This window comes from Salvelinus alpinus, chromosome 22 (assembly GCF_045679555.1).
Source record: "Salvelinus alpinus chromosome 22, SLU_Salpinus.1, whole genome shotgun sequence".
NCBI lineage: Eukaryota > Metazoa > Chordata > Actinopteri > Salmoniformes > Salmonidae > Salvelinus > Salvelinus alpinus.
In genome coordinates, this window is record NC_092107.1 from 20443432 (window position 1) to 20463660 (window position 20229).

General features: G+C 45.9%; 1 protein-coding gene across 2 annotated transcripts; it reads right to left on the minus strand.

Annotated features, from left to right (window-relative positions):
* Positions 1–5601: 5601 nt before the first annotated feature.
* Positions 5602–19306, minus strand: LOC139549211 (B-cell lymphoma/leukemia 11A-like). 2 transcript variants are annotated; one of them, XM_071359431.1, is made up of 3 exons: positions 19067–19306; positions 16759–17103; positions 5602–9186 (listed from the first exon to the last, which is right to left on the minus strand). In XM_071359431.1, the coding sequence occupies exons 1-3, from the start codon at positions 19116–19118 to the stop codon at positions 7439–7441; spliced, it is 2145 nt and encodes a 714-aa protein (XP_071215532.1). In that variant the 5' UTR covers positions 19119–19306; the 3' UTR covers positions 5602–7438. The 2 variants fall into 2 exon arrangements, with proteins under 2 accessions (XP_071215532.1, XP_071215531.1); XM_071359430.1 differs by having other exon boundaries at positions 5602–9189; positions 19067–19304.
* Between the last annotated feature and the right edge of the window lie 923 nt (positions 19307–20229).

The window sequence follows — 20229 nt, forward strand, 5'->3', positions numbered from 1 at the left end:
GTGCCTTCAGAAAGTAGTCATACCCCTTGATTTAGTCCACATTTTGTTGTGATACAGCCTGAATTCAAAATGGATTAAATATTTATGTTTCTCACCCATCTACACAAAACATCCCATAATGACAAAGTGAAAACATGTTTTTATAAATGTTTGTGTATTTATTGAAAATGAAATACAGAAATATCTCATTTACATAAGTGTTTACACTCATGAGTCGATATTTGTAGAAGCACCTTTGGCAGCGATTACACCTGTGAGTCTTTCTGGGTAAGTCTCTAAGAAATTTCCACACCTTGATTGTGCAACATTTGCCCATAAAAAGAATTATTCAACCTCTAAAAATTGGTTGTTGATCATTGCTAGACAACCATTTTCAGGTCTTGCCATAGATTTTCAAGTAGATTTAAGTCAAAACTGTAACTCGGCCACTCAGGACAATTCACTGTCTGCTTGGTAAGCAACTCCAGTGTAGATTTGGCCTTGTGTTTTAGGTTATTGTCCTGCTGAAAGGTGAATTAATCTCCCAGTGTCTGGTGGAAAGCAGACTGAGCCAGGTTTGCCTCTATTACTTTGTGCTTAGCTCCATTCCGTTTCATTTTTATCTTGAAAAACTCCCCAGTTTTTAATGATTACAAGCATACCCATAACATGATGCAGCCACCACTATGCTTGAAAATATGGAGTGGTACTCAGTAATGTGTTGTATTGGATTTGCCCCAAACATAACCCTTTGTATTCAGGAGAAAAATGTAATTGCTTTGCCACATTCTTTGCAGTATTACTTTAGTGCCTTGTTGCAAACAGGATGCCTGTTTTGGATATTTCTTCTTTACAGGGTTCCTTCTTTTCACTCTATCCATTAGGTTAGTATTGTGGAGTAACTACAATGTTGTTGATCCATCCTCAGTTTTCTTCAATCACAGCCATTCAACCCTGTAACTGTTTTAAAGTCACCAAATCCCTGAGTGGTTTCCTTCCTCTCCTGCAAATGAGTTAGGAAGGAGGATGACTGTATCTTTGTAGTGACCGGGTGTATTGATACACCATCCAAAGTGTAATTAACAACTTCACCATTCTCAAAGGGATATTCAATCTCTGTTTAGTTTTTTTCTTCCCATCTACCAATAGGTGCCCTTCTTTGCGAGGCATTGGAAAACCTCCCTGGTCTTTGTGGTTGAATCTGTGTTTGAAATTCACTGCTCGACTGAGGGACCTTACAGATAATTGTATGTGTGGGGGTACAGAGATGAGGTAGTTATTTAAAAAACATGTTAACCACTATTATTGCACACAGTGAGTCCATGCAACTTATTATGTGACTTGTTAAGCACATTTTTACTCCTGAACTTATTTAGGCGTACCATAACAAAGGGGTTGAATACTTACTGACTCAAGTCATGTTCATCTTTTCATTTATATTTAATTTGTAAACATATAAAAAACATAATTCCACTTTGACATTATTCAAAGTGTGTAGGCCAGTGAATTTCTTTTCTCACAATTTAATCCATTTTAAGTTCAGGATGTAACGTAGCAAAAGGTGGAAAAAGTCAAGGGGTGTGAATACTTTTGGAAGGGGGTACCAGTACATGGGGTACCAGTACCGAGTCCTGTTTAGTAGTCATGACTTGGGGGTAGAAGCTGTTCAGGGTCCTGTTGATTCCAGACTTGGTACCGCTTGCTGTGCGGTAGCAGAGAAAACAGTTTATGACTTGGGTGGCTGGAGTCTTTGACAATTTATAGGGCCTTCCTCTGACAACGCCTGGTATAGGGGTCCTGGATGGCAGGGAGTTCGGCCCCAGTGATGTTCTGGCCGTATGTACTACCCTCTGTAGCGCCTTGCAGTCAGATGCCAAGAAGTTGACGTGCCAAGCGGTGATGCAGCCAGTCAAGATGCTCTCAATGGTGCAGCTGTAGAACTTTTTGAGGATCTGAGGAACATATTCCAGTTTGTGCTAGCGAAACAGTCCTTTAGCTTAGTATCCGCTTCATTGGACCACTTCCGTATTGAGCATGTCACTGGTACTTCCTGTTTTGAGTTTTTGCTTGTAAGCAGGAATCAGGAGGATAGAGTTATGGTCAGATTTGCCAAAGGGAGGGCGAGGGACAGTCTTGTATGCATTTTCATGCGCTTATCCATACGCAAAGCACAGACGTTAGGAAATTATCAAGAATATGAACCTTCCGACACCGCCTACGCCGCCGGTACATGACGTCTTTGCGTCTGAAAATCCATAGAATATTAATTTAAAAAACAGTGTGTTTTGACACGCTCAGACGAACGGTCGACAGCAGTTATCCACAACCACCGCTAACTCCTCCTTATCCTGGCACGAATCAGGGCCTACTTTCCTTAGAGCTGGCTTAGCTAGCCATCCAGGTAATGCCAGGTCATGGCAGTTAGGCTATGTGTGTGTGTGTGTGTGCGCGTGCGTTTATGTCTTTCACGGAACCCTGAAAGGATGGATCTGGGGTCAGAGAAGCTAGTTCTTCCAGTTCTCTCGTGTTGCTGGGGGGCTAGAATGACCCTGTGACTGGCCCTCAGGTGTGGAGAGCGAGAGAGCGAGACAGAGAGAGAGAGAGAGAGAGAGAGAGAGAGAGAGAGAGAGAGAGAGAGAGGTTTATAACCAGGTGCAGAGGGAACATGTTCATGTGTGTGTCAAGTGCTGGAAGTGTTAACAGACTGCTTGTTATTGCGTAGGTGGAGGTGGCAGTGGAGGTTTTATTAATGAGGTAGCTAGTGGAGGAATGAGACAGTGAAGGTGCATGTTAGAATATCCCGTTCTTTCTTTCTCTACGCTGGTCATAAGGGTGTATTGAGGTGGGTGGAAGAGGTCCAAATGAGAATGTCCACTGAAATGACAGCACTCCGAAAAGAGAATTTCAGCAAATATGTTCAGTGTCAATAGAGCAAAAAAAAGATACGACACGTTTCAGGCGTGATGAATAGAGTGAAAATAAAGAAGAAGTTTTAAACGCTCCATGTTTTAAGCAAGGTTTGGACCACTGTGGGTCCTGACAAAGAGTACGAGACGCAAACCATGAATGGAGAGATGGAGACAGTGGAAACATTTGACATACGATCAGTGTATTGGGCTACAATTCACTGAAGAGAATCAGGCAGATACAGATTTTCAGTTAGGCTATTCACTGAAACTGTACTCGAGGACATGCCTCATCTTTAGGAACACACTACTAAACATACACCTTGTAATATTAGCCATTATGGTGAACTTCAGGCTTCAGTGTAACGGCAGTTGGTTCCATTGAAATCCTGTAGATCCTAGACCAGAGGTTTGCTGTTTACACCACCTAAATGACAGACATCAATAGACTTCCTGCCCTGTTTTTATCATAACCTTGAATCACAGCGTTCCCACCTTGTCATGATTATTCCCCATAGAAGCCCGGCAAGGCCACTCTCATACGGTCCTCCCCAGCCATTCAATATCATTATATAACCCCTGAAGAATGGACACCATCTGAATGCATTGTTCCCCCTGCTCATTATGTGGAGGTGTTGAATGGCACAGACTGGATTCGACGGCTGGGACCGTGTCGCCTCTCACCCATCCTCTCACACTCTCACTGGGAGAGTTAGGTGATGGAGGGGAGGGCAGAGGGTGGGGGAGTGTAATTCCAGGGTTTAGGTTTCACGTTGTGGTCTTTGTTGGGGGAGGGAGATTGAGGTGGTGGGAACGAAGGCTTAGCCTATTCATTCCCAAACGCATCTCTCCCCTTTCTCCTCACCCCTTTGGTGTGAACCCTCACCCCTGCCTTGCCTTCTAAACTGTATCCCCTTTTCCGTTCTGGGAGGCAAAAGGGGAGTCATGGGGGAGGAGGATTGGATGGCATACGTTAAGAAATGTAATTAAGAGAAGTTAATTGGCTTTTTACATGAGAAAGCCTGACCTTAGTTCTAATATAAGGTAGAGACATTTTTGTAGCTCCAGGCCTGCCCCATACAATACCACAGTGTATCACAGACCTGCATGTCTGTCTGGGCTATTTGTTGTAACTTTCATAATTGGATGTCTTATCAACACGACAGAGTGTCCCTGTTTACCCCTTGAGATTATACTAATAACAAGAGTCAAAGACAATATCATGAATGAATCCCATGACTGCATGGCCATAAGGCAGGGAAGGTAAACATGACGGTGCTGCTAGCTCTATAAACAATTCAATTGGTTCAGCTGTTAGTGTTTTGTACACACATACACACAGGAAGCTCTTGCACAACCCTGATGGCTTTCTGGCCCTTTTACTGCAGGAAAGACATGAAACGTTCCAAAAGTTTCCAACCAGAGGAGGCTGGCGGGAAGAGTTATAGGAGGACAGGCTCATCGTAATGGCTGGAGTAAATGGAACGGAGTCAAACACGAGGTATCCATGTTTTGATGTGTTTGACTCCGTTCCATTAATTCCATTCCAGCCATTACAATGAGCCCGTTCTCCTATAACCCCTCTCCCTGTCCTGGCCCAACAAAAGCCTTCTCTGTCGAGCTGAGACACGGCTATTAGATCTCAAAGTCCATGCCACCGCCGCCCCAGGGCTGGGCCCTGGTCAGAAACACACACACGGTCAGCTGATGATTTCCCCCGCACCCTGCTTTATTGGCGGACGGCCTGTGTCTGATAAAGTCCAGAGAGGTGATTGGCTGACCCAGTGTGAATGGAGCAGGGTCGGGGTTGGTCATTGTTGCGGACTGGAGGTGGCTGGCAGGAAAACAAAGACCAGTTGGGGGTGGGAAGGTAAGCATTTGCCGTGGAGGCTACTGCACTGCTGTGTATCACCTTACCTTGCGTAATTTGGTCCATGCGGACACCAAATGGTGCAGGAGTGCCCACGTAGCGTACCTGCCCTGGGTCCAAGGGGAGAAGTGCAGGAGGTTACCTGTCCCACACCTGTGTGGTACCTGCCCTCTCGCCCTCTTTGGGGAGAAGAGCAGACCAACTCCTCTGGGTCTGGTCCAGTGAACGGCTTTGGTTCTCTTCATTCCCTCCTTATTCTCCCCTACACAATAGAAATTGGTAGTGGGGGGCGTGTGCGCATCTGGTGCCCACCCCTCCCATCCGCCCTGCTGAAAGCTCATTAAAAAGGCTTGCTGTTAATGAGCTATAGGGATCATAGAGCTGCCTTCTCATTAGAGGGGGCAGGGCTATGGCCATAGGATGTTGGCGCAGGGATTTCTGTGCCCCCAAAATGCAGTCCGCAATTACGTGAGCGCAAACCCCTGGCACCCAGTACCCCCTACCCCTCAAAACCTTACAGCTTGCCCGTCCCATCCCAATTCCCCTGGATATGTAGCCTTCATACACGTCCCCAATTCCCTGGCTATGTAACCTTCTACAGAAAGTTCAACTGGTCTACAGATTGAGTCACGTCACTTCCTTTTAGAAACTCCCTCCGGTGTGCGTTTGATCTGTGTGGGTCGTTTCTCTGTGGACTGACTCCTGTCATCCCGAGTTATGAATGTGTAATGTCACAGCACTGGATGAAGGACCCTCTGTGCTTGTTCACATCCGTCTGATGTGCTGCCTTTGACTTTCAGGAGCCGGTTCGCCATTCCTACACTGAGACCAAAACACACACAGAGATCGCTTTGCCTCAATTGTTTTAATGAGACTTCTCATAACCAGGTCAATGACAAAATGGTATCAAGTTTACAAAAACACAGTGGCATAGTTCGCCTCATTGCAGTCAGCACAGACAGAGAAACCAGGAATGCTGGGGAAAATGAGTTTGAGGCATACAGCATACAGTCAATTGATGATAACGATGGCAACGACATCTACATGTAGGAGTGCCATTTTACGTACATAACATTGGTCCCTGAACAAGTATACTCCACTCATGTCCATCAATCATTCACATTTTACCCTATCACTACATTTCATACACAAAGCATAGAATTGTTTTTTCAAAGTGTCCGAAAAGAAGGGTTCCCTGCCATCAGTGTATATAGACATCAATAATGATCATGTAAATCACAGTAGTCAGCAAAACGTTGGTGACACTTCACTCAAACCATGTTCTCAGCCACAACGGCAAACGTAGCCAAAGGTTAGCTGCATCATTGTCGTTGGCATAGGCTCACTTTCCATGCACATAAAACAGCTTGCTTATGACTTGTTACGTCATGGTTCGGATGTAGTTAGTTAGGCATTTGACCGAAGGTTCAAGTCAAGTGTTACCAAAAAATTCCCCTGTATACACACACACAGTAAACATACAGACACAAGTGCTCATTCGGTGTTACCCACAAAACTCTCCCACCTATCAACAAGCCATTTACTGTAGCTCTCTACCCTGTAGTACAGCAGTAGATAGACTTTTCGTTTGCTAACCACTAACATGCAGTGTTCATAAATAAGGACAAATTCTAAAAAAAAAACAGGCAAAAGAAAACATTTTCAAATGGCAGCAAAACATGCATATGTAAGCTTCAAGCAGTTCAGCGTAATAAAATAAAATAAATGTAAACAAAGGAAAGAACAAGACCCCCCCCCCCATTATCAAGCACGAAAGGAAATACATTCACACGTTTCATATGAAGTTAAATTGCAGTTTTTTTTATGCATAGGAGCTAAGGAAATCAGCAGATGAGACTTATACACATATATAAAAATAACATCGACACAGAGAGGAACAACACAATCTTGCTGGGCCTCGTGAGCCTCATAAACTTTACATTAAGTGGCAAGTGTCGTGACAAAGAAGCACATTTAAAAGGAATGAGACAAACAAACTACAGGCAATCTATGTTTGGGTTCGTTTCCCCTTTGACCCAGTCTCCGTCCAAACTACTAGTCTTTAATTCGTCCACAGAGTGAGACGACCACCAACCCAGTTGTCACCAAAGCAACGGAACAGGATATGAAAGCCTCACTATTGTCGCAATCTCTTGCCACTCGATATATAAAAAATAAAAATAATTAAACCTTTTTTTACTTTCTACATTTGACAGTTCTGATTGGTAATCATCACTATGTTGAGTGAGTGAACCAATCAATTGACCACTGGTGTCCACTTCCTATATTCTGCTGGAGCATGGTGATCAACGTCCTGTGTTCTGGTGGACTGTGGTGGTTGACTTCCTGTTCTCAAGTCCTGTTTGCCCTCCACCTTTCCATTGCATGTCTGGGTTTTGTGCTGTGGTCTAAGTAGGTGGATTTGCATATGCTAATTGTCAGCTCTGGCGAGACGTGATGTACCTCAGCATTGCACAGATAGGGAATTCAGAGGAGAGCAGGATGGTACCTAGATTCCAGTTTGAATTAATCCCCAGTTGAGTGCTAGGAAAGGTTCATTACATTTATATGGATATTTATGTTGGCCAAAGTGGTTGGTATGATTGAGAGTCCAAACCAGTGCTTTAGAATGTCTTAGTCAGTGTACAAAAGTGTGAAATGATGGATATGCTGGACCCGTAGTTTACACCAAGCCCACATCCACACTGCCTTCAGTAGGAAGCTCACCCACACTATCCTCCACTATGGCTGGGCTAACAGTACCATCCACCTCCCCTTTCTGGTTCTCCTCAGCCTCCACTCCCACATCGATGGCAGCCATGTTGCTTTCTGTCTGGTCCGTGCTGGCTTCATCCTCCATCTTGATGACCAACCCGTCCTCCATTTTGACAAGGGCCCAGTTGGCATCAGCTGCACTGGCCTGGGTGTAGGCCCCGACGCTGGAATGGCTCAGCCCATGCACCTTCTTCAGGTGTTTCTCCAGGGTAGCGTACACAGTGAAGGGTACCCCGCACAGCTGGCACAGGAACGGGGCACGGGCCCCGTGGGCGCCGTGGGTCTTCATGTGGCGTGTGAGTTTGGAGCTCTGGGCGCATGCGTAGCTGCACAGGCCACACTGGTAGGGCCGTTCTCCCGTGTGGCTGCGCCGGTGCACCGTCAGGTTGCTGCTGTTCCGGAACTGTTTCCCACAGTACTCACAGGCCTCCTCCTTCTTCTTCTTCCCTGACCCCCCGTCGTTGTTACCACTGTTACTGCTGATGACGCCGTTTCCTCCTCTCCGTTCGCTCTCCCTCTGCCACTCCTGGACCACCTCGATGTTCCCGCCTGCAAGCCACTCCTTCTCTCCACCCGCCATCTCTCCATCCCTCTCGCTCACCCACTCCCCCCCTACCTGAGCCCTCTCCTCCCTCTCCGGACGTTTGGGGGTGCAATTTCCGCTGGCGATGCCACTCTCCCCGCTGCCCCCCGTCTCTCCGCTTTCAAGTGACCCCCCTGAAGGGCTGGCGTAGGGGGACGCATGCTGGGGCTCCTCTTGACCCTCCACCACCTCTCCCTGGGGTTGGAACAGCCTGAGCAGGCTCATGTCTGGACCTCCAGGCTGGGAAGAGAGCAGGATCAGTCCAGAGCCTGGGGAGTGAGGCTTGGACTGGGATAGGTCCAACTCAGAGGTCTCCCTCTCCCCTGGTCCTCCACTCAACACCCTCTCTCCTGCCCCCTGCATTACAAATCTCCCTCTCATCCCCTGCCGACCCCCCTCATCCTCCCCTACCAGCCCCACCTCCACCCCCTCGTAGCCCCCTCCTGTCTCTCCGCGGTGACTCCTCATGTGGCGAGCCAGCTGACCACTCTGGGCAAAGGCCTGGTCACACAAGCCACAGTGGTAGGGCTGCTCACATGCGTGGGTCCTCCGGTGGGCTGACAGGCTGCGTAGGGACTGGAAACCCTGGCCACACAGCTCACAGGGAAACCCCGCCTGGGCGGGTCCGCACTGGGGGTAGGAAGAGGCGGCCGGGGGGGATGGCGACGGAGAGGTGACCAGATCTCCAGCAGTGGTGAGGATGGTGGTGTTGTTACCGCCCTCAGCCAGCTCTCTCAGACAGAAGTTGAGGGCCTGTCGTTCTCTGGAGGAAGGGATAGAGCTGGCCTGAGAAGCTGGCCTGCGGTTCTGACGAGGACTGAAGATGCGGGGCAGACGCAGAATGGAAGGGTGGAAGGCAGTGGCCAGGGTGTGGCTCAGTTGACAGGGATCCAGGGTAGCTGCAGGTTTGGAGTGCTGGTGACCCCATCTTCCCATCTTCTCCTCGTCATCCTTCTCCTGCTCACCGTCCTCCTGGTAGATGCTGAAGGAGTGTGTGTGCTGGGCGTGTTGGAGCAGGGCCCAGGCAGAGGGCATCACACACTCACACAGTTGGCAGGTAAAGTAGGACGGCTCTTCTGCCACAGAAAAAAAAACACAGTTAGTAAGCAAGCCAAAACGACATTAGCAGAAACATTTTCTTGATCTGAAAAATGTAAGGGATCTCAATAGGTTTTTATTAAAACAGCACATATCAGACAGTAGAAACTATTGTGGATAGCTAGGCAGTGATAGCAGAATATAAAAGGAACACAGCACAAAAAGGCACTCTGGTTAGGGAAGTACATAGGTGCAGAGACACTAAGCCTGTTAAGTCAGTGAAGAGTGAGTGACTACAGCAAGAGGGAAGATGCTTAACATTCTCTGGTTCAGGTCTACAGGACGAGGTAGTCTGAGTTACTTTAAAAAAAAACATTGTTCCTGCCTCTCTTCCTTTTTGAGACAGAAGCCAAGGAGAGAGGGACTCAGAGATAGCGAAGGCTGTTGATGGGACCAGAAGCAGGTGAGAGATGAACGACAGAGACTGAGGCCAGCAGAAAGGGGAGACGGATAGTCAAGTACATCTGGAGAAATGTTTTAAATGTGGTTAGCATTGTCTCTTAACCGAGAGCCACTCTCCAATTAAGCTGCAAATTGCTAATTAGCGGAACCGAGAAAACGAAGGCTTTATGTAAATCAGGGACTGACTCAGCCTGCTTGACAAATGAGGCCTTTCTGCATAAATCTAAATTGGAAAGAAGATCCTCAAATTGAGGGGGAAAACAGTTCTATTTTTTGTAAAGGTTCAAAGCCGACTCTGGTATAAGCCTCTTTCATGTTTCCTGAAGTCAAAATCCTTCTGTATTTTACTGGAGGGGGAGGAGAGAAAAGATGAAAAAGAAAGCAACTCTCTCTCTCGCACGCTCTGCCTGGAGAGGATAGGAGATGTGGTGGACACATCCTTTAACTTAGCCTGAAGAGATGAGCAGAGCAGGAGAGAAGTTGGTATATTTATGAAAAGTGGGGTGAATGAGAGCGCAACAAAAAAAAATTATAAGGAAAGCGGGAGAAAGATCAAAAAGGAGGATGTAGCCGTGCGGGTCGAGAAACACCACAAAAATGTGTCACCCCTTGGATTGTACTTCAGACCCATCCTCCTACCCCTCACCCCCCCTAACCCTCCAAATCTCTCCCCGAGGGGGGGCTTTTGTCTTGGGCTCCTGGAGTGAAACACAATACCCAGCCGGTTTCTCATTCGCTCTTTCTTTCCCTCTCCATCTTTTTTTGTAAGGATTCCCATTTGGCCCGGGGTAGCACTTGAATATTAAGCAGAAGCAATAACTGCTAATTAAAAATGCAGATTGGCTAGGAGCACTAACGAGCAGTAGGCAGAATCTCCTCTCCCGAGGGAGAAAGAGGGAGGAGAAAAGAGTGTGGGGGGAGATTGAAATAGGGCAAGCGAGAGTCTGTTGAAATGGGGGGGGGGGGGGGGAATAATGTTAGAGATGAGAAAAAACAAACAAGTCAAATAAATAAAAATAAATGAGACCGACGCACACGTTATTATAATCCATCACGTTCTTCCATTCTCCATCACATACACACACATTCTAGTGTGAAGGGACACCTATCCGTTGTGGGTATAATTGCTCTTTCAATTTGAGTCATCTTCCTCAAGCAGACATATTCACATGCCAAGGGAAGCCAGGTTTCCCCAACACATCTACCAAGAAAAATATACAATAATTTATCTTTGGTCCGTTTCATATTTTCCTTCAAAATCGAATGTACAGTATCGCACCGGAGAAAGCATCCGAGCGAGCGAAACAGCACCCCTCTGTCTCTGTGTGTAGCCCATCTATCTGATGCTGTCTGGTCAAAAATAGTATGACATTGTTGCCGCCCATAGTATTGCGATCATTTAGCCTCCCTTTATAAATAAAGGTATAAATAAAGGTATAAAATAAAAGCCAATCAGCGTTGAGCTAAACTGAGTGAGCTCAACTGTGAATTGTCCTGGTGCGTAAAAAAAGGGAAGCCAGTTTGGATTGGGCTTCACGCCAATCACATCGAGAGCAAAACATAGACAGAAAAAAATATATTGGTGTTGTTTTCCTCAGTTAGTTGGCTGGCTAGCTAGCTAAAATTGGCCCTTTCCTAAATTATCCATGAATGGAGATAGGGATTTGGACTTGTGGTTTTACTTAATTCTCCGTACTGGCAAATGATTATAACGGTGATTCTGATCCAACCATAAATTCATACATTTTTCCCCTGGCCTGAGAGGATGGAAGTTCAATATGTAGCTAGATGTAGTAGGCTAATGTTAACTAGCTGGCTTGGCACATTGATTCCCATGAAAAGGGCGTTAGGCTAGTGAGCAAGCACTTTAGCCAAGTAGCCTAGGTCAACAAAAAATGAAGTGTGTACGGTATGACAGAGTCATAGACCATTTCGTCAACATGAAAGAGAGGATGGCATTGGTGTTTCTCTACATGTAGGGTGAGTCAATATGTTCTCTACTTGAACGCACGCACACAGCAAGAGAGCGAGCCATGGACAGCCACATGATATTTAGCTTACGTTGATTGGACTAAATTGTTTTATGGTATATTTTAGTTGTCATAGCATAGGTGATTTGATGATGTTGAAATGGTGAAGGCAGCTCCTGTTTTCTTTGGGACTTGGGCTAACTCTCCGTGGTTCTAAATCAATAGTTGTTTAGTAGTCTGAAAATGTTGTAAACATCAACTTCCTTGACCATGCTGTAGGCAATGTAACTGTTTCACATGCAATATGCTTTGTGGACTTCACCGGACAGAGGTTGCTTTCTGGATTTACGATGAAACAAAGGTGTGGTTGAATTTATTCTGCCACTGTCTTGGCGCATATATCACAGTCGCAAGGCATATGAACAAACAGGTTATAGAGCAAACAACGCAATTATCACAACACACAGGTTGTAATATGAAAATTAAATGGGCTTGGCATCACCAGGGATTTTAACACGTAGCGCATACAGTACTGTATCAAATCATACGAAACATTTAACTTGAGTTACTTAACCCTTGTGTTGTCTTAAGGGGGAAAAAAAAAATGACCCGCCACTGTTTAACAGCAGAGACATTTTTTCAATTTTATGACTTTTCCTAGAGTGACCCCAACATTAGAAAAAGTGAAACGTCGCCTTTGTTCATATTTCCATGAAAGCTGTACACCACCAGGGTACAAAGATTGTCTTAGGGTCATTTTTGACCCAGCAGTTATAAAATAATTTACACACCACAAAAACACACACACAATGAGAAATTTAGATTGTGTGTGCTACTGATTGAACTCAGCCAGCAGCTCCTGAAGAGGAAGATCACCATGGTTGGCAGAGGTAGAAAGAACAAGCCTGAGCTCCCCCCTGCACTTCTCACAACAAGGGGGAGAGAGGCCTTCTCATCAAAGTTTACCTAGTAACCGAAAGGTTGCAAGATCGAATCCCCGAGCCGACAAGGTAAAAAAAAAAATGTTCTGACCCCTCTGTTCCCTCATTGAAAATAAGAATTTGTTCTTAACTGACTTGCCTAGTTAAATAAAGGTCAAATAACATTTAAAATATGAAAAACACCACCACTGTAGTATCTTACCTCCCAAAGAGGAACAAAAATGTGGTCCTCCTGAGCACACGGCACAAAACGGCTGAGATCAGTGATCGTGAGGACAGGAAGCCAGCCATCATCCTGGACCACAACCACAACAAAGGAGGCGTGGACAACCTGGACAAGGTGACTGGAACTTACAGCTGCAGGAGGACGACTGGTCATCTTCCATAACATCATTGATGCGTCCTTGTACAATGCCTTCGTGATATGGAACAAGATCAACCCCTACCTGGGTGCCTGATAAGTGTTCCTGGAGGAGCTGGGAAAGGCCCTTGTAAGCCCACACATTCAAAGACAGCAGCGCTTGTGAAAGCTGTTCAGGGGGCTGAATCTTGTTCTGATCCACCTGAGGCTGCAGCAGGCAAGAGGATGAGATGCCAATTCTGCCCCCCCAAAGAAGGACTGTAAAACAAATACTGTGTGCTGCACATGTGAGAAATACATCTGCAAAGTCCATCCACACACACTTGAATACTGTCCTACATGTGCTAATTAGAGTTGATTGATTTATGTTCTTCACGTTTTTGTTTTGTATCTATTATCTTATTCGTATTTATTGTTGTTGTTTATACACCTTGTGGGTGGGGGCAATGGTTAAAAAATTGGGAGAAGACTAATACCTTGTAGTTGAATTCCTCATTGTACAGTATATAAGAATATATCACTATGTTGCCAAAAAAGCTCAAGACATTGCTTCCCTTCAATAAAATGCATTCAAAACGACTTTCTGCACATTTTTGCTACTTTCTTAGGCTATACAAGTGCCATCTCTTGCAACAACAAAAGAATAGTATGTTTACACCTATGCAGTACCTTTAGCAATACTACTTTAGTAAAGAAAACAATTAAATAGTACCCGCAAAACACCAGTCTCAACGTCAACAGTGAAGCGGCGACTCCAGGATGCTGGCCTTCTAGGCAGAGTTCCTCTGTCCAGTGTCTGTATTCTTTTGCCCATCTTAATCTTATTTTTTATTGGGCAGTCTGAGATATGGCTTTTCTTTGCAACTCTGCCTAGAAGGCCAGCATCCCAGAGTCGCCCAAGCACTGTTGAAATTGAGACTGGTGTTTTGCAGGTACTATTTAATGAAGCTGCCAGTTGAGGACTTGTGAGGTGTCGGTTTCTCAAACTAGACAATCTAATGTACTTATCCTCTTGCTCAGTTGTGCACCGGGGCCTCCCACTCTATCTATTCTGGTTAGAGACAGTTTGCTCTGTTCTATGAAGGGAGTAGTTCCCAGCGTTGTACGGGGTCTTCAGTTTCTTGGCAATTTCTCACATGGAATAGCCTTCATTTCTCAGAACAAGAATAGACTGACGAGTTTGAAGAAAGTTCTTTGTTTCTGGCCATTTTGATCCTGTAATCAAACCCACAAATGCTGATGCTCAACTAGTCTAAAGAAGGCCAGTTTTATTGCTTCTTTAATCTGAACAAGGCGGTAGGCGGTGACCCGTTCCTGTAGGTTCATGCTCTACAACATTCGCAGAGTACGACCCTGCCTCACACAGGAAGCGGCGCAGGTCCTAATCCAGGCACTTGTCATCTCCCGTCTGGATTACTGCAACTCGCTGTTGGCTGGGCTCCCTGCCTGTGCCATTAAACCCCTACAACTCATCCAGAACGCCGCAGCCCGTCTGGTGTTCAACCTTCCCAAGTTCTCTCACATCACCCCGCTCCTCCGCTCTCTCCACTGGCTTCCAGTTGAAGCTCGCATCCGCTACAAGACCATGGTGCTTGCCTACGGAGCTGTGAGGGGAACGGCACCTCCGTACCTTCAGGCTCTGTTCAGGCCCTACACCCAAACAAGGGCACTGCGTTCATCCACCTCTGGCCTGCTCGCCTCCCTACCTCTGAGGAAGTACAGCTCCCGCTCAGCCCAGTCAAAACTGTTCGCTGCTCTGGCACCCCAATGGTGGAACAAACTCCCCCACGACGCCAGGTCAGCGGAGTCAATCACCACCTTCCGGAAATACCTGAAACCCCACCTCTTTAAGGAATACCTAGGATAGGATAAAGTAATCCTTCTAACCCCCCCCCCCCCCCCCCCCCTTAAAAGAGTTAGATGCACTATTGTAAAGTGGTTGTTCCACTGGATATCATAAGGTGAATGCACCAACTTGTAAGTCGCTCTGGATAAGAGCGTCTGCTAAATGACTTAAATGTAAATGAACAACAGTTTTCAGCTGTGCTAACAATTGCAAAAGGGTTTTCTAATGATTAATTAGCCTTTTAAAAAGATAAACTTGGATTAGCTAATATAACGTGCCATTGGGACACAGGAGTGATGGTTGCTGATAATGGGCTTCTGTACGCCTATGTAGATATTCCATAAAAAATCTGCCATTTCCAGCTCCAATAGTCATTTACAACATTAACAATGTCTACACTGTATTTCTGATCAATTTGATGTTATTTTAAATGGACAAAAAAGTGAACATTTTAAACAACAAATCTAAATTCTAAAAACGGTTGATCGACATTAGATACACGTTTTCATGCACCAGTGACTAATTTCGTTATTAAAAAGTTGAATTAAAAGTTATCTTGCTTTGCTTGGTTGGAGATACGGTACGGCTCTTGTGTAGTGCACGTGGGTAGCTCTGTTGTGTAAGCCTTTGGGCACGGAGAAGAGAACTTACACACAGACAGAATGTTTTTTTTAAAAGCAGCTAGAAAGTGATAAAGCGGTTGAGAGTGAAAGAACAGAGAGAGAACATGTAAAACAGGCAGCGAGAGACCGAGAGATAGAGAGAAAACATAAAAAACAGGCAGCAAGAGAAGAGACCGAAAGAGAAAAACGTGGACAGACGGAAACAGAGCATGCAGCAGTCCCCTGAGCGCTACACAAAGGAAGGAAGTGCAAGTGGCTGTGTGAGAGAAAGAGTGCGCATGTATGTCTAAGGGTCTCAGTTCCAAAAATATGCATATGAACAAAACACTTAAAAAAATATGTTTTATTGTCACATACACTGGATAGGTGCACTGACATGTGCTGTTTTACAGGATAAGCCATAGAAGGATGGCGCGCCCCTGGTGCGAATGAGCGTTAAGTACTTTGCTCATGTGCCCATCGACCGATTTTTCACCTGATAGGCATGAGTATTTGAACAAGCGACGGTTCGGTTACTGGCTCAACGCTCTCACAGCTAGGCTACCTGCCGCCCTAAAGCTATTCTAACCAGAGTCATTCAGACCATATACTGTAAATAGAATCTAGAGATTCTATTTCTATGGTTCAGACACACAATGAGAACTTGCTTTTTTCACTTCTAAATACATGACCTTTACATACTGTGAGAGTTTAGGCCCCCTCTTACTGCCTACATAGTCCTGCTTCAGATGCCTAGTAGAAAGTGTCTTAGGTAGGAGAGACAAGGAAGGAGACCATGGGTGCATTTCAATAGTCATGTCACTGTTCTTCACTTGTCTCCATTCCTCCCATCTCTGTAAAGATGTTGGTGAGGAGACAAGGGGAGGAAGTATCACTCAACTATTTACTATCAAAATGCAGATTGGGATGCCCATCTGATGGACACCACACACCTGCACTGAGAAGCCATGCAAAACACATCAGAACGATGGTGACATTATCCTTTTAAACATGTCGTAACGAAGTACGACCACACCGCAGCCTGTTGTGACAATGAGATGGTGTCACCTCTCAGCTTAGCACAGCCAGTCCTCAAGTGTGTGCAAGCCATGTTATTGCGTGGCCAGAGAGCACAGTGCCTTGCCCTACGTGTTTACCTGGCCACTTCACCTGAGAGAGACAGAGTCAAGGAGATGGAGGGGAGCTCAGGTGCACTGGAGCCCTCAGGGGCCCCCTGGGGCCTCAAAACACTGCTGCCTATCCTTTCCACACAATTACCCAGCGCGTCGCTAACTCAGAGGCCTCCTCAGCACAGCAACGCCCAGCTAATGAGCTGGACTAGGGGGGACAGTCGTTAGAAGTGGGGGGGGGGGGAGAAAACAACATAACAAAAAAGTCACTAATTAGCGACCTGCCGGCACTCACCTGTTCTGTTAGGCTCCATCTTCACCTTCACACTATGCTCCTCCCCTCTGGACGTGTCTGTCACTCTCCTCAGCTCCACGAACCCAGCCTCTACCTGAGTGACATCACCGCGTCGCTGTGTCCGGTTGGCTGGGGAGGGAGGGGTGTGGGTGTTGGGGGCGTGATTCCGGGAGCGGCAGCCCCCCTGTTTGTGCTGGATGAAGGCCAGGATGTGGGCGAGAGGGAAGGCCTGGCTGCACTGCCCACAGGTCAGCAGGTCACGACCCTCCTCAATACCCCTGACCCGGGGAAGGGACCCCCTCTCCTCCAATGATGGAGTGACAGCGTCCAAGGGCTCAGGGGCATCTGAGAGAAGATGAGAGACAAGTGAGGGAGAGTCAGAGAAAGAAGAGGGGGAAAGTGAAAAAGAAAATTAGGGCAGGGGAGTGATACGGGAAAGGCAGCGAAGACAGTGAGAGGAAAATGAAGAGAGTCAAGAGGAACATTTAAGAAAATAGAAACTTGTATATTCTGTCCATCATGTAAGATCTTACAGCAACAGGGAGGCAGTGGGTGGTCAGACACCATGTAGATTGGGCAACTGCTGATATGGCCTTCAGAGGAAAAACAACCCCTCCCTGTTTTAAAAAAAAGCGCTACTTTCGATGCTGAGCCACTCCACCCCACACGCTCCACCAGGGCTACAGAGGCAGTCAGGCTATTCCGGTCAGCTGATACTGACCACTTCCCCCTAACTAACCCTTTGACAGCTCCTTTCACTGAGATGGCAGGCTGCATAGTGGTATGTCTTCACTGACACCATTGCTTCCTGTCTCTATTGGTGCTGTGAGTAGAAATATATCTATTTTTAATTATACCATTCCCAAGGCCTGGGAGAAAAAAACAAAAAACAAACACCTGTCAATACATTCTCAATCATCAACTACTCAAGTGAGAGCAGCAACTAGGCAAGGAACTGACCCGTTTATCAGCGAGAAAGTGAGGGGCCATGACTTTAAGATGTTCAGAGTCACTCAGGGTTTGAGGCCAAATGACTCATTTATCACCAAGAGAGTTGAGTCTAACAGGAGATTACTCAAATGAAATGTGAGCTTTAGATTTAAGCGCCTCTCGGGGATGTAGTCTGGTTTCCAATGTCAGTCTCTCATCAGTGCCATAAATGTAGGCTACAAAAGAAAAATGCCCATGACTCATATATGACCCAAGTAGACAGTCAAAGACAAGGACGGTTAATTGCCGTTGGTCAGGTTTGAGTTGTTGGACTGGCCCTCACCAATCTTTTATCCACTTGTGAGAGTTGAGGCAGGGAGTGAGTCAATATGGTCATGTACACACCTTAAAGCTTGGACCGGATTCACTTGCCCGGACTAGGCCGAGTACAGGACAGGTACAGACAGTACAGTCGCGCTGAGTAGCTCACCGGTGGTTACTCAAAAATGTAACCTTTCCTGTTTCAGTGCTGCTCAATGTTTGTGCAGACAAGCTAGGCGCGGTTGCACGCACACCATTGAAGAGTCAAGGCTTGTGGTCAAACTAGGCACGCTCTACTGGTCTTCGTTGGGGGAACAGAGAAAAATATGTTGTTTCAGAGCATTTTTCAGTGTTTTTGTCAAAGGTCTGCCCTCCGTGACCGGGGGAAGAAACACGATATCATCAACGAACCCGTGGTTTAAGCAGAGCCTGTTATTTTGATATAAAACTATATATTTATGATAACCTACATAGGCCTATACACAAGTCAAGTGTATGGGGTATCTAGGATATATTTTGACGAAACGGCTATAAAGTGGTAGAGGTCAGTGGAGTTGTTGTGAGGGCAGACTATATCCTATCCTCTCTCGCCTTGTCACACGGATACAGTGTCTAGAACACGCGGTCTGCCCCACAAGGAAGCGTTCATGTTAGCAAAAATATGAGATAATTCAAAACAGCCCCCACAGACAAGACAGAAAGAAAAACTAGAAAAAAAAGACAGGCCAGTAAAGAACCCAGATTTTAAAAAAGCATTACCCATGCTTAAAGCCACCTTTTATGTGTAGTTTATGAACACATTTAATTGATTTTAACTTCATTTGTTGCACAGCTGAGTGTAGCCTATATATAAATCGGCTCTTTAGAAAAATATATTTGATAAAGTTAAATCATTGATAAAAGTTAATGTCAAGGTGCGCATACCCCACAAAGCCTGACTGATACAACCCCCCCAAAAAGCGAAGTTTAACATGAATACATCGTATATGAAATACATAACATGCATATAGCCATCCTCTTATTAGTAAACTATGGCCATAGCCTCATCTCAGTTTACCTTGAATTGCACTCAGGTGTTGCGGTCGGCTGCCTTGTTTGCGTCTGGACATTCTGTTTGACAAGGCAAGGTTTGTCCGGTGTATCCACACTCCTGATCGGAATCTAACTTAATTGATCAAGTTGAATAGAATACTGGGTAGTTCAATGGCACGGACGGGTCGTGGCTCGCTGTGTACCAGCCAGTGTTCAAGTTCAGGCTACCAGCCCCGCAGCGGAGGAAAGAAGGGGCAACATGTTAGGCGCCGCCCGCCACTATACTACTCCGACCCCGACCCCGCCCTCTACACAATGTTACACACATACCTTGTTTTACTCTCACTTGTGGGGACCAAACAATTGATTCCCATTCCAAATCATATTTTCCCCTAACCCTAATTCTAACCCTAATAGCCTTTTTTTTCTTATGGGGACCAGCAAAATGTCCACTTATCCTAATGTTCCTTGTTTTACTTCTGGTGCCCACAAGGATAGTAAAACCCAAAACATAATAATACCCACAAGGATAGTAAAACCAAAAACATAACACACACAAGGATAGTAAAACCCAAAACATAATACACACACAGAATCCTCATGCGATAGTGTCATCACAGCCTAGACTGGTTTGGCTTGTATAAGCAATCAATATTAGTGGGCCGTTTATTTCAGGAACTATCTCACGCAATTATATTAAAATGCACGTTGCAGAATATATGGGATGATGGGAGGCAGCCATAGGACTTACAGCTGCACAGCCACTTCCCCCTTGCACCCCTAGCCTACATGCAGTCTACTGGTTATAGCTGCTTGCTAAGGATGTGGGTGAGGCGGAAGTGGCTTTAACAAGGTCGCTGAAGACAGGTGTTTTGCTGTCCGGCTGATTTCGAAACCGAAGTAAACGGTCTGTTCGTTTCTCCTTTTGTTACTCACCAGACGGCACATAAAATACAGTGGGGAGGGGGGGGGGGGGGGGAAACATGGGCCTGACCTTAAACTTTTACAAAGTTAAACTAAGCAGCCTAGGCGATAGCCTATCTTGGTTGGCAAATGATTCAGACGGATTAGGAGACAATATAGCTATAAAGTATGTTGTGAAACATTGTAAATGGCTAGCTGTAACAATGTAACACATGCTGAATAATGTGTGTAGAAGGTAGGTTATTACACGATGTTTGGCGCCAC

Coding starts and splice junctions, on each gene's coding strand:
- LOC139549211 (XM_071359430.1), bottom strand. CDS start 19,118: ATGTCCAGACGCAAACAAGGCAGCCGACCGCAACACCTGAGTGCAATT. Junction 17,104..19,066: donor ACACCTGAGTGCAATTCAAG/GTAAACTGAGAT, acceptor ATCTTCTCTCAG/ATGCCCCTGAGCCCTTGGAC. Junction 9,190..16,758: donor GATGGAGCCTAACAGAACAG/GTGAGTGCCGGC, acceptor TTTCTGTGGCAG/AAGAGCCGTCCTACTTTACC.